Source organism: Nematostella vectensis, chromosome 4, assembly GCF_932526225.1.
Source record: "Nematostella vectensis chromosome 4, jaNemVect1.1, whole genome shotgun sequence".
NCBI classification, from domain to species: domain Eukaryota; kingdom Metazoa; phylum Cnidaria; class Anthozoa; order Actiniaria; family Edwardsiidae; genus Nematostella; species Nematostella vectensis.
In genome coordinates this window covers 17,237,617-17,250,778 of record NC_064037.1, presented here as the reverse complement: position 1 = coordinate 17,250,778, position 13,162 = coordinate 17,237,617, and the positions used below count along the sequence as shown (strand labels likewise).

Below are 13,162 nucleotides of genomic sequence, written 5' to 3'. Positions count from 1 at the left end.
TATTCAATTTTGAAAGCTATTCCAATATAAAAGAAAAACAAAAAATGGAAAAAATATCGAAAGTCTAAACTTTATCCATCTATTTTGTCTGGGTAACATAAACAAATACACAATTGAATAGAGCACAGGTTCCCCGCGTTAAGTTCCTAATGACTCCAGAGCAACAGGCCTGCTAGATTAAATATCGGTAACTACCGGTTCTTTCAAATACGCCTCAGGTATAAAACCCGACCGTTTTCTGTAGGGCGAGTAAGCCCATATCCATTTGGGTACGATCTGGTCCTTCAGATTTGCATAGACGTACTCTCCCGCATGTACCGTCAGATCATCAAATGCACTCCCCTCGTATTCATACAGAGAAATCAGGCGTGACCCTTTCAGTTCAAGTTTCTTATCGCTCGAGGCTGACGATGTGGCGTCCGACAAGTTACGAGACTTGGGCTCAACATCCGCGGAACTTGAGCTTGTAGGAGTTATATCCGAGGAGTAAATGTCGCCGTTCAAAAGGGAGTGGTCAAGGGAGGGTGCCAATTCGCTGCTGATGGGGGTAAGTTCAGGGCTGGAGGGTGTGATCTCGGTGAGTGTAGGGGAACTGTTGTACACAGGATTCAGTTCTGTTTGACTGCTGTGAAGATTCATTTTTGAGCCATGTGGTGTGCTGTTTCTGCTGTTGCGAGTATGACCATTAACGTTGCATTTCTCGCTCTGTTTATCGCTGTTGCTTGAAGTGTTGTCTGTTGTTACTTTGTGTAAACTAGTGTCTTTTGTCAATGCAGAAACGGAGCCGTTTCCAAGAGGCGATATGTTCTTTCTATTGAATGAGGACGAAGACGATGGCTCTTGAGATAGTCTTCTCCGACAACCTAGAAAAAGAAGCCGATCAGTCGATTAGTAAAAAAATCACAGGGGCGATTTATTTAAGGCCGTGTGTAATTGTAGGCTCATCTCTCTCAGCTAGGCGCTTCAGTGGTTTTTACCCATACTTACATGCGGGCTTGTCGGGTAGTCACAAAGCCCGTTCAAGACAACATTTTGTCAAACGACTGTATGCCGTAAGTGTGATCAAACCAACGACTTCGCAGCGACTAGCTATGATAGACAGCTAAGACATGGAAAAAAAAGTCGTAGGAGCCCAAGACTAGTTCAACAAAAGCGGGATCAAAAAGCCCATTTGTCTCCGGTTCATGCGGGTTTTTTCTCTTCCATGTCAAGCTTAAGCATATTTTATTTTCGCCAAATGTGTTTCCATAGAGGACTAAGTTCCTTGATCAGGGTACTAGCACGTCGTTTATCGGAAAGTACAAGTGAGTTGCGCGCGCTTATAGAGCATACAACGAACAAGTCGCATATAATTCTTGAGATGTCGTTAGCGGGAAAGTCGTCGTGTGTAATTCAGGGCTAATTCATGCCATGGCCATATCGCACGCAGTCGGTAAATCTCTTGCTGTCTAAATGTGCCTATGTGGGTAACTATGACAATGAGGGTGACCCCGACTCGACACGTACTTGACGCAACGTGTCTTGTTCAGCCACACCACCAGCAGCGTACTTTAATGCTATGTCAAGGAACGGCAAAGCTCCTTTGTTAAGTAGGATGGTAACGCGAAAACGTCATGAAAAATTACATCGAGGAATATGCAGCACAAAGTGCCCTCAAGATAAAACAACTCATGACAAGCAAACGGAAAATAGAAGTGTAGCGTAAACGAGTTATCTAGCCCGCGCGTAACTTGACGTTCGTAAACGTCCCGACCACATGTCTAATGGAATGAAACTGCAATCCAATATCCAGAAAAAATATCTGGGGTCGAGATAACTCCACAATAAGATGTATAGGAAAAAAGAAATCAAAGGAATTCAAGAAGCATAATTACACTAAATTCATTGCGGATATAAAATGGTTTCGCCTGTGCGTCATCAGAAGTTTCGCAGGTCGTTTGGAAAGAGCTCCATTCTTATGGAATAAGACAATAATCCAAGGTTTTATACTTGAAAAGAGAATCGTACTGGTTTAATCCCAAAAACATTTTCGCAACATACTACTAGGCAACCGCAGATCATTATTTTGTCACCTATTTTCAATAAAAGAATGACGCACCGCCTTTTGGGTTAGTCTGGCGTGTAGTCGAATACGCTGATATTGTCGGTAAAACCCTGTCCCTTAAATACTTGATTCATTATCCATTGAAAGAGATCTCCTAGAGTCATTACGACTGGAATACTCTACGTTTTGAGCAGGAAAACAAATTCTGACGCTTCTCTTATCACCATGCAACAAACACCTTAGCTGATAAAACCATAACATTGATCAGGCTTAAGACCAGCAGTCTGAGTTCGTCGAGATTTCTCGGAAAAATGATGTTTGGGTGCCCTAGCTCAAAATTAAACTGGTAATAGGTATGTGTGACCATGATATCCTGTGAAAGTTTGAAGCAATTTGGATAAATATTTTTGGCGATAGAAGCCGAAAAGTAATTTTTCGTCTCCCGCACCCGGATTTGAGACAATTTCGTGGTTGTTAGAAAAAGACTAAAAACCGGTTCGCAACGCGTGATAAAACAACTGCAGCTTATATAAACCTAAAGAATGGATAATAAGGAACTCCCAGGCTGAAGGATAAGCTGTTCTGTCAGCACCTTATTATTTTACGCGATTTTATTTTATTTTATGTTTTTAGATGATTTTGAAAAGCCTTGAAATAATCGTGTAATATCGCCGATGAGATGTGGATTTGGCAAAAATGTTTGCATTCATCGAAAAGAGCATCATTTCTACTTTTGATATGTGAAAAAAAATTTAGGGGCAAATAAAATCCGACTTTTTTACAAGCCGAAATATGACCCCCACTTGACCCTAATTATAAACAAATGCCGACACTCACTTTTTAATGCCTCGCTACCAAAAACTTATAAATAACAATTAAAACTCCCAAAAAAAGGATGCAATATAATTCTTGAAAATACTGGTATTTGATCAAATATTCTTGTCTCTCTGATGTTTATATGCTTTTCAAGATTATATTTTCATAACATTTTAAAGTACAATCCCCATGCATGATAATTATTATCGGCACTAAAAACTTCCGGTTCTTTATTCTTCCGCTTCATGAGCATCACAAAACTTTTTCCCACGAAAGTTATTCTTAAATCGTCCTATATTTATTTCTATCCATCCCTCGTTCTATAAGAATTATAATATTTTCTTTCGTTTCCTACTTTCGTGGACTAGAAACGCGTACCATCTTCTGCTGTCGTGTTGTTATGCAAATTCGAGGAGTTAATTTATTCAACAAGCGTTCATACAAAGAAATCAAGAAAACATAACAGTTGAAGCTTTTCTACCATTGTTTATGATATAACCAACCAATTTCCATTCCCCAGGTAAATTGAGTTATAAAAAGAAAGTAAGAAAAAATAACAGTTGATGCTTTTACTATTGTTTTCAATACTACCAAAAAAATTCCATTCTTGTCAGGGAGCATATGTCCAAAAAAGCTCCCTAGGTAAATTTTGAGGTTACTTTTCTGTTTTCATTTTTTCGCGCGTTAACTAAGGGCCTAATCGTACTAGGAGGACAAAATTTGTCTGGCCGGGATAAACAGCCGTCCAAATTTTGTCCTAGCCAATCGATTGGTTGTTAACCAGTAAAAAAAATCGCTTTCACTATTCACTTTACCGGCATACTACAAGCAAGACAACGCAGGATTCTATCATTGCGCGTAAGAAGCAGTAAAAGCTTATTGCAAGCAGGTAATTACTGTCTATAAGCGCTTCTTTACTTTGACAAAGTCTCAGGCAGGAGATCATAGGACCAGAGGACTGAGGAGGGGGGGGGGAGGTGTGGCTTGCTCAACCATAGGTACCATTTGGAAAAATAATAATATTTGAAAAGCCTTCAATAAGGGGGGGGGGGGGGGGGGGCGTTTACCCGGTGTATTATAGCCACCATCTTGGATTTGAGCAAAAATGAAAAACGAGGGGAGTGGGAGAGGAAGAGGAGAGAGAGCCTTCAAGCAGCATCCTGACCAATCGATTTCAACGTTTCCGGGCTCGTTCAGTGACGGTGAATTCGATGACATCCAGCGTGCTGTCGAGCGCAGGGCGAACGCCGCTGAGCCAGAACTCGCAGTCAGCAACGAGGAAGAGCCTACCACAAAGCTATTCAGCTGTCCAGTGCGTGAAAGGCTATACACGCTTGGCTTGGTTAGACCGGCACACACTATACGGCAAATGCGAGTTTGACAAAGAAGGGGAATGCATATCTTTGCCCGGGGGGGTGGGGGGGGGGGGGGGGGGGGGGGGAGACTCTCTAAAAATATAGACGGGGGTAATCGTCATATCTTTTCGGGTATAAAATTTCTACCAACTGCCATCTCTTTGGGGGTGTTGGAGGATTTTTCAGATTTTGCTATCTCTTAGGGTGTAAAATTCGACCAACTGCTATTCCTAAGTGGGTGTTAAACGTTTTTTTTTTCCATTCTGTTATCTCTTAGGGTATAAACTTCGATTAATTGCTATTCCTAAGGGGGTGTTAAACGGTTTTTTTTTTTCGATTCTGCTATCCCTTAGGGGCAAAAATTCCTTCGACCCTACCCAATTTTCCATCTCTTAGAGGAAATAATTTCTGTTGACCACGCCTAAAGTGCCATCCCTAACGGGTTAATTTTGCCGACGATCACCCCCGTCTGTTTTTATCGGAGTCCCCCTTCCCGGCAAGCTTGGCTACCACCAAAAAGTAGTCGGGGGGAGGAGGGGGGTGTACCATTAATTGGGAATGAAGTGATAGAATCAACAAGCTGCATCTCTATACAGGGGAACGCCGATTAAATCAGCGAGTTCCTATTACCGGGCCATGTACAGGTGTATTTTTCCCGAAAATAACACAGGGTGCGGAGGCAGTAGAGGCTGCGGAGGAGGCAGCCGCCTACTTCCGTACGAGAGCTGCCATCCTAGATGAATGCCGACTAAATCACCCAATAGAAGCGAACGGCATCGACTTGTGCCACTTGTACTCCAGGTCCAGGCTCACCTTTCTTTCAGTGGCCACCCTTCCCACTATCTGCAAAGAGCTGGAGCTTCAAGTGCCCGGAGCAACCCGACGCAAAGCTTCTTTTGTAGCCACGCTATTGGATGTTATTCGAAGATGTAGTTGCGCAAAATAAATCCACGATTTCTTGGGTCCCGATTATATTTTTTTCATGGTTACATGAAATAGATTTCTGAGTCGGTAATCCTGTGTTCTGTTGTGAAGACCAGAGTAAGTTTTTACACTTCAATACTCTCTTTTACTAAAAAGGAAAACAGCTTACGGTGAGAGGCCTCAATATCGCAAATGTCTCAGCGTTCTTGCGTAATTTGTATTTTTATTTGATCAAATTTGTAGTTGAACAAAGGCTTTGAAAATAAGCAAATTTTGACAATTTGATCAAGCTTTTTCTTTAATTACAATTTAAAACTGTACAAAATTATGTCAGTATCGCTTGTTAATTAAATAAAAACATGCAAAACTCTCATTTTCTTCTTTTGGACGTTTTTCTTTTTAATAAGTAATTATCAGAAAAGTCTTATTGCAGTCATGGTGAGGTATTTAATGCTTGTCGCTTTGTTTGTCACGCTTTTAAAATTACGTATGCATGGCAGCAAACAAAATAGTATCACGCGAGCCTAAAAATCGCAATTTAATGCAATAAATGCTATGAAATTATTACCATTAAATTTTAGTATTGCCGACAGTATATTTCTTTTGATTTGAGCGCTCTTTCTTGTTTTTCTGGAGATTTGAAGGCGTTGTTTGAATACGGAAAACCCGATACAGTAGTCAGCATTTGTTTATAATTAGGGTCAAGTGGGGGTCATATTTCGGCTTGTAAAAAAGTCGGATTTTATTTGCCCCTAAATTTTATTTCACATATCAAAGGTAGAAATGATGTTCTTTTCGATGAATGCAATCATTTTTGCCAAATCCACATCTCATCGGCGATATTACACGATCATTTCAAGGCTTTTCAAAGTCATCTAAAAACATAAAATAAAATAAAATCGCGTAAAATAATAAGGTGCTGACAAAACAGCTTATCTTTCAGCCTGGGAAATCCTTATTATCTATTCTTTAGGTTTATATAGGCTTCAAATGTTTTATCACGCGTTGCGAACCGGTTTTTAGTCTTTTTCTAACAACCACGAAATTGTCTCAAATCCGGGTGCGGGAGACGAAAAATTACTTTTCGGCTTCTATCACCAAAAATATTTATCCAAATTGCTTCAAACTTTCACAGTATACTGAGGTCAACCATACCTATAACCAGTTTAGTTTTGAGCTAGGGCGCCCAAACATCATTTTTCCGAGAAATCTTGACGAACTCAGACCGCTGGTCTTAAGGGGCCTGATACTACTCTTGGTACATGCGGAAATAGGAATATGATTTCAAATTTTGGAGAACAAAATGCCAAGAAATAAAGTTTTGCAGTCTGAATGCCTAGGAATTATAGAAAAATGCTCGAGTTAAGCTATACCTATATGCTCTAGAGACTAGTACTACACATTTAAAGAATAAAATACCCGAAGCTTGAGTATTAGAAACGTCGTTTTTTGCTTTCAAGCCCGGAAAACCAAATTGCTTGGAAGACAAAGTGCTTCGGATGCAAAGGGCTGCAATAGTATATGTCCCTCCCGTCCCCCGTCTGGTGCAGATTGCCCTTACCTTCGCAAGCGTGTGATATGACGAAAGTCCTTGGTATGAACCCTTCCTCGCCATCTTCAGTAGCTACCCAGAGCCAGTCCGCATCCTGGTCATTCAATAACATCACATATTCACCTCGCTCCACGCTGACATCATTCTCATACCGAGCTTTGTAGTTAAACAACACCGTCAGCTTCGGACCGTAAGGGCGCTTAGGGAAATACACCACCGGTGTTTTTTGTTTTGAATTGTGTTTATGCTTGTCATTACGATGTTTGGAAAAGCGGTCGATCTTTCGTCGCTCCGCCGCTTTTTCGATCTCATCGCTTTCTTCGTGGCTATCGGTAAAGCCCGAAGTACTTGATTTTGAGTCGATAGAGTTATTAAAATCGGAGCAATAGGAGAATGGAATAAAACCCTCGTTTCCGAACAAATCAACAACGTAAAGCCAGTCGTGTTGTTGGTACAAGATTTTTACAGTTTGTCCCTTGGACAGGTTAAGTTCTTCCGGGTCCTCCGAGCTGTAGTCATGAGCAGCCTTCACCCTTATGTTAGCAGGCCTGTCGTATGTCGCAGTTCGTATTTTACGTTCGACTTTAGACTCCTTATTGAGCGCTGCTTCATCAATGCGAACGGTTCTGTGGTTTGATTTATGACTTGAATCCGTGGAACTACGCGGACTTTTCAGAGCAGATTTGTGTTCTACGCCCGGCGAACTGTCTCCATTCAGTTGGTATGTGTCCGGATAAGGAGCTTTTCCTTGTAGAACTAAAATAGAAAAGCCATCTAAGTCCTTTTTAGAATTTTCAATTAAACTACAAAAGAAAACGCAATAATTGCAACAACGTGGGAAGATGTTTGACAAAAAGAGCTGCCTCTCGGACGCTTTCTCACCTTTCTTTTTGACTGTTAATTGAGATGGACACAAAAAAGCCATCTTCTTCTATCCGCCATTTTTTCCGTCCAATAAAAGCAGGATGCCCATTTTAAACCAAGGGTTTCTCTAAGTGTTTATTTTTCCTGTCGGATAACAGCAAACAAGAAAATGTCGACTGGCGCCGATAATTTGCATAAGCGATATCTCACAAAAGTTAAGTGATGTTTACACAAGTTTGACTTTGTGACAGAACCGACCAATAATACGCGGGAATTAATATATTAAAATCGCTCGTTGGCCTTTCGTATTTGCACAGTGAACAATACTTGCTAATAGGAAATAAAATCCCAGAAATGTTTTATGCAAAAATCAATTAGTGGATCAAACTAAAATAGTTGAATTTGCAAATCTTTTCCCGCTGAAAGCTTCATCAAAAAGCGACTAAATTCGAGTTGACTTTTTTCGTGAAGTAACTAGTGCCGGCCGGAGAGACTGCCACTAAGACAATTGACCCTGATGCTCGATGTGTTTGTTTGTCAGTGGGTTTGGCGGGTAGGTGTAGGGTAATCAGCAATAGATTTCTATTGTTGAGAGGCGTGTTATCTATCAGCATGTGTGAGATGCTCATGTCATTCACACATCCGCGGGCGGGACCCAGAAGCCTGGGAACAACACCGCCGCGGAAACGAGGCACGACAGAAAAACTATGGAGGGGGGAAAGGGGGGGGGGGGGGGGGGGGGGGCGAAAGGCCTCTCAAACATTTGAGAGCTTTACTTCATTGTGAGGAAACTACCTATCATTTTTTTATTTTTTATTTTGCGTTTCTCTGACGTACAGACATTTTGAGGCCTCAGTTTGGGCGCAAGGTTCCTCTCGTATATTCCTAAAAGAATCACTTGACAAAAAACGATTTGGCATATGATCTGTATTTCATTTATAAATGACACAATGAATAAATAAATAGGTAAATCAATATAGGTAAAAAAATGGATAAATAAGTTACACAAAAACATCTTGCACCAAATAATTAATAGTTATCATCACGAGAGCATGAGATGTGTAGAAAAACGGTCTACGAGCAGAATTACTTTAATTAACTTAAGTTATATTGAGTGACAGACTGTAAGCTTACATATATCTAATCATAGGATTACTTTTACAGGAGAAAATAAAACTAAGAGTAAAACAGCGGTGTGTACAGTTGACAAAAGTATTTTTGGATGTGTAGCAAGGCAAAGGACTGAATAAAATGAGTTGATGATATAGCTAATAAATGACAAAGATGCTGTAAAGAGGTTAATTTTGTAAAGTTTAACAACAAAGCACATAAAATGTGCAAATATGTACAAACATAAACTTAATAAAGACGAACTCAACTGTCGAGTGTGTATATAAACAATAAACATTGTTTTTCTGTGTATTTACGATTACTTTGTTACAATACTTAAATTCTTTGTTATAGTTATCATTTTGTGGTGAAAGTTAACTTCTTCTTAGGAGGGAAATAAACCCGTGAAAATACTTGTGAAAACAACCTGTGATTATTTTCTGAGGTACTTTCAAAGGTTTCCCACAGGTTATTTTCACAGGTCCTTTCACGTGTTTGTCAATATAAACCCCTGTGATATTTTGGCATTTTCTGTTGCTCATCAAGGTTTTTTTCAAAGGTTTTTTTCCACAGTTATCAAAACCTGTGAAACCACCGTCTTCAGAGGTTTTTTGCAGATTTAAAACCTGTGATGGAACCTGTGATATTTCCACAGGTTTTATCACAGGGTTTTTTCACAGGTATTTTCACTGGTCTTAAAAACTGTGAAAATATTTCACAATTTTAAAACCCGTGAAAACGACGTTAAACCCCGTGAAAACGACCGTCTTCACAGGTTTTGCAATTGTAAAAACCTGTGATTTTTTACAGCTCTTTTCTAGATTTTAACAGGTTTTATCACAGGATTTTTTCACAGTTTTTTTCACAGGTTTGTTAAATGCTGAAACCTGTGATTTTACCTGTGATTTATTTTGGGAATTTCTAATGCTTTTCACAGTTATTTTCATTGATATTTTCACAGGCATTTTCACAAGCTCTAAACCTGTGAAAACGACCGTCTTCACAGGTTTTCAAATACCATAGTGAAGCTGGCAGGCAACTCAGCAGGCAACTCGGTGAAGTTAGCAGGCAACTCAAATGTGTTGATTTGTGTAATATCTCGGCAGGTATTTGGCCGATTGTCACGAAATTTTGACACGATTGTACAGAAAGTACTACAAACATATTCATGCATGTATGATATCAAATATTATTAATCACGTGACTGTGTGACGTTGAATGTTCCAGCAGGCAAGTCGTTACATCACAATTGTCTCAATATCTACGTCCCATTTTCACCGATAGTCATCAAACTTTAACCTAAGTGTACAAATGTAATAACGAAGACAACGCCGTATTAGTTATTCTCATGACGTCATCAATCACGTGACCGTGGGAAAAAACATTTTCTCGAGTTCCTATTGAGAAAACATTACGAAACTTTCGAAATATGACAAATAGCACATGGGATTTTACAATCATGAACTTTTAAAATATGACGCCATCAATCACGTGACCGTGGGAAAAAAAATCGATATCTAGAGTTCTGACTGAAATAACAGTGAAATCGAAGTACGACAAATTATGTATATCGTTATTAAAGCCTCACTTTTTTGGAATGTTTTCGTGATTTACTTTTATAAAAACATATAGCAGGCAACTTGACAGTACAGCAGGTAACTCGTGATACACTGGGAATATCGTATTCGTCGTTATTAAAGCTTCACTTTTTTGGCATTTGTAAGTGATTAACTCGAATAGAAACATATACTGGAAATATCGTATTCGTCGTTGTTAAATGTTCACTTTTGGCACTTGCACGTGATTTACACATCTTAACCTGCACTGTAATTCCTACCGTTTCTCTGCCGTATCTACGCGTATTATTTTCGCTCGATATGGGCCATCGCTTAAGCTCATCGATTATCAGTCACTAACCTAGAGCGCGAATCCTAACAAACTCTCTCTCTACACGACACAATATAAAAACCCATACTCAAGGAGCCAACTGTCCAATACTTATATAACCACTATCTATCTTCTATTTGCCATCATTGATTTGTCCCCTGCACGCTTTCAGATATTATTCCTCACCGGTCTTGTTATTGACTTGATTTTTCACAAGCTCACATTACACTCACAGGAAATTATCAACAGGTAATTATCACCCTCGTTCAAAGGTCAAATACACTGTTCTGCCCTAACTCCAAGCCCGTTTTCTACATTTCATTTATAGCCACAACTCTTAACTAACATCCCCAATGCAATACACCATATATAATAGCCATAATTGCACACTTTAACCCACGCACTAACGTCTATCACCATACATTTTATAACCCCACACAGCCGCCTCGGTACGAATACCATATTTAAATGTTCACTTTTTTGGAATTTGTACGTGATTTACTTTAATAAAAACATATAGCAGGCAACTCGACAGTACAGCAGGTAACTCGTTATGCGCTGGGAATATCGTATTCGTCGTTGTTAAATGTTCACTTTTTGGTATTTGTACATGATTTACTTTAATAAAAACATATAGCAGGCAACTCGACAGTACAGCAGGTAACTCGTTATGCACTGGGAATATCGTATTCGTCGTTGTTAAATGTTCACTTTTTAGTATTTATACGTGATTTACTTTAATAAAAACATATAGCAGGCAACTCGACAGTACAGCAGGTAACTCGTTATGCACTGGGAATATCGTATTCGTCGTTATTGAAGCTTCACTTTTTCGTATTTGTACATGATTTACTTTAATAAAAACATATAGCAGGCAACTCGACAGTACAGCAGGTAACACGTTATGCGCTGGGAATATCGTATTCGTCGTCATTCAAGCTTCACTTTTTTGGAATTTGTACGTGATTTACTTTAATAAAAACATATAGCAGGCAACTTGACAGTACAGCAGGTAACTCGTTATGCACTGGTAATATTGTATTCTCCGTTGTTTAAGCTTCACTTTTTAGGCAGTTGTAAGTGATTTACTCTTATAAAAACATATAGCAGGCAACTCGACAGTACAGCAGGTAACTCGTTATGCGCTTTGAATATCGTATTCGTCGTTGTTAAATGTTCACTTTTTGGTATTTATACGTGATTTACTTTAATAAAAACATATAGCAGGCAACTCTACAGTACAGCAGGTAACTCGTTATGCGCTGGGAATATCGTATTCGTCGTTATTGAAGCTTCACTTTTTGGTATTTGTACATGATTTACTTTAATAAAAACATATAGCAGGCAACTCGACAGTACAGCAGGTAACTCGTTATGCGCTGGGAATATCGTATTCGTCGTTGTTAAATGTTCACTTTTTGGTATTTGTACATGATTTACTTTAATAAAAACATATAGCAGGCAACTCGACAGTACAGCAGGTAACTCGTTATGCGCTGGGAATATCGTATTCGTCGTTGTTAAATGTTCACTTTTTGGTATTTGTACATGATTTACTTTAATAAAAACATATAGCAGGCAACTCGACAGTACAGCAGGTAACTCGTTATGCACTGGGAATATCGTATTCGTCGTTGTTAAATGTTCACTTTTTAGTATTTATACGTGATTTACTTTAATAAAAACATATAGCAGGCAACTCTACAGTACAGCAGGTAACTCGTTATGCGCTGGGAATATCGTATTCGTCGTCATTCAAGCTTCACTTTTTTGGAATTTGTACGTGATTTACTTTAATAAAAACATATAGCAGGCAACTCGACAGTACAGCAGGTAACTCGTTATGCGCTGGGAATATCGTATTCGTCGTTGTTAAATGTTCATTTTTTAGTATTTATACGTGATTTACTAAGTAAATCATGTACAAATACGAAAAAGTGAAGCTTCAATAACGACGAATACGATATTCCCAGCGCATAACGAGTTACCTGCTGTACTGTCGAGTTACCTGCTATATGTTTTTATTAAAGTAAATCACGTACAAATTCCAAAAAAGTGAAGCTTGAATGACGACGAATACGATATTCCCAGTGCATAACGAGTTACCTGCTGTACTGTCGAGTTGCCTGCTATATGTTTTTATTAAAGTAAATCATGTACAAATACGAAAAAGTGAAGCTTCAATAACGACGAATACGATATTCCCAGCGCATAACGAGTTACCTGCTGGACTGTCGAGTTGCCTGCTATATGTTTTTATTAAAGTAAATCACGTATAAATACCAAAAAGTGAACATTTAACAACGACGAATACGATATTCAAAGCGCATAACGAGTTACCTGCTGTACTGTCGAGTTGCCTGCTATATGTTTTTATTAAAGTAAATCACGTACAAATTCCAAAAAAGTGAAGCTTGAATGACGACGAATACGATATTCCCAGTGCATAACGAGTTACCTGCTGTACTGTCGAGTTGCCTGCTATATGTTTTTATTAAAGTAAATCATGTACAAATACGAAAAAGTAAAGCTTCAATAACGACGAATACGATATTCCCAGCGCATAACGAGTTACCTGCTGTACTGTCGAGTTGCCTGCTATATGTTTTT

The 13,162-nt window shown here is 39.1% G+C and overlaps 1 protein-coding gene across 1 annotated transcript; it reads right to left on the bottom strand.

Moving 5' to 3' along the window:
• Positions 1–56: 56 nt before the first annotated feature.
• On the bottom strand, positions 57–8,019 carry LOC5511294 (SH3 domain-containing protein Dlish). Its single transcript, XM_001631664.3, has 3 exons — positions 7,574–8,019; positions 6,701–7,447; positions 57–863 (listed from the first exon to the last, which is right to left on the bottom strand). The coding sequence occupies exons 1-3, from the start codon at positions 7,614–7,616 to the stop codon at positions 178–180; spliced, it is 1,476 nt and encodes a 491-aa protein (XP_001631714.1). The 5' UTR covers positions 7,617–8,019; the 3' UTR covers positions 57–177.
• Positions 8,020–13,162: the final 5,143 nt, after the last annotated feature.

Excerpts from the sequence above, each read along its gene's own strand:
- LOC5511294 (XM_001631664.3), bottom strand. The coding sequence starts at position 7,616 with ATGGCTTTTTTGTGTCCATCTCAATTAACAGTCAAAAAGAAAG. Across the intron at positions 7,448-7,573 it reads ATTAACAGTCAAAAAGAAAG|TTCTACAAGGAAAAGCTCCT; the intron begins GTGAGAAAGCGT and ends TTTCTATTTTAG. Across the intron at positions 864-6,700 it reads CATATCACACGCTTGCGAAG|GTTGTCGGAGAAGACTATCT; the intron begins GTAAGGGCAATC and ends TTCTTTTTCTAG.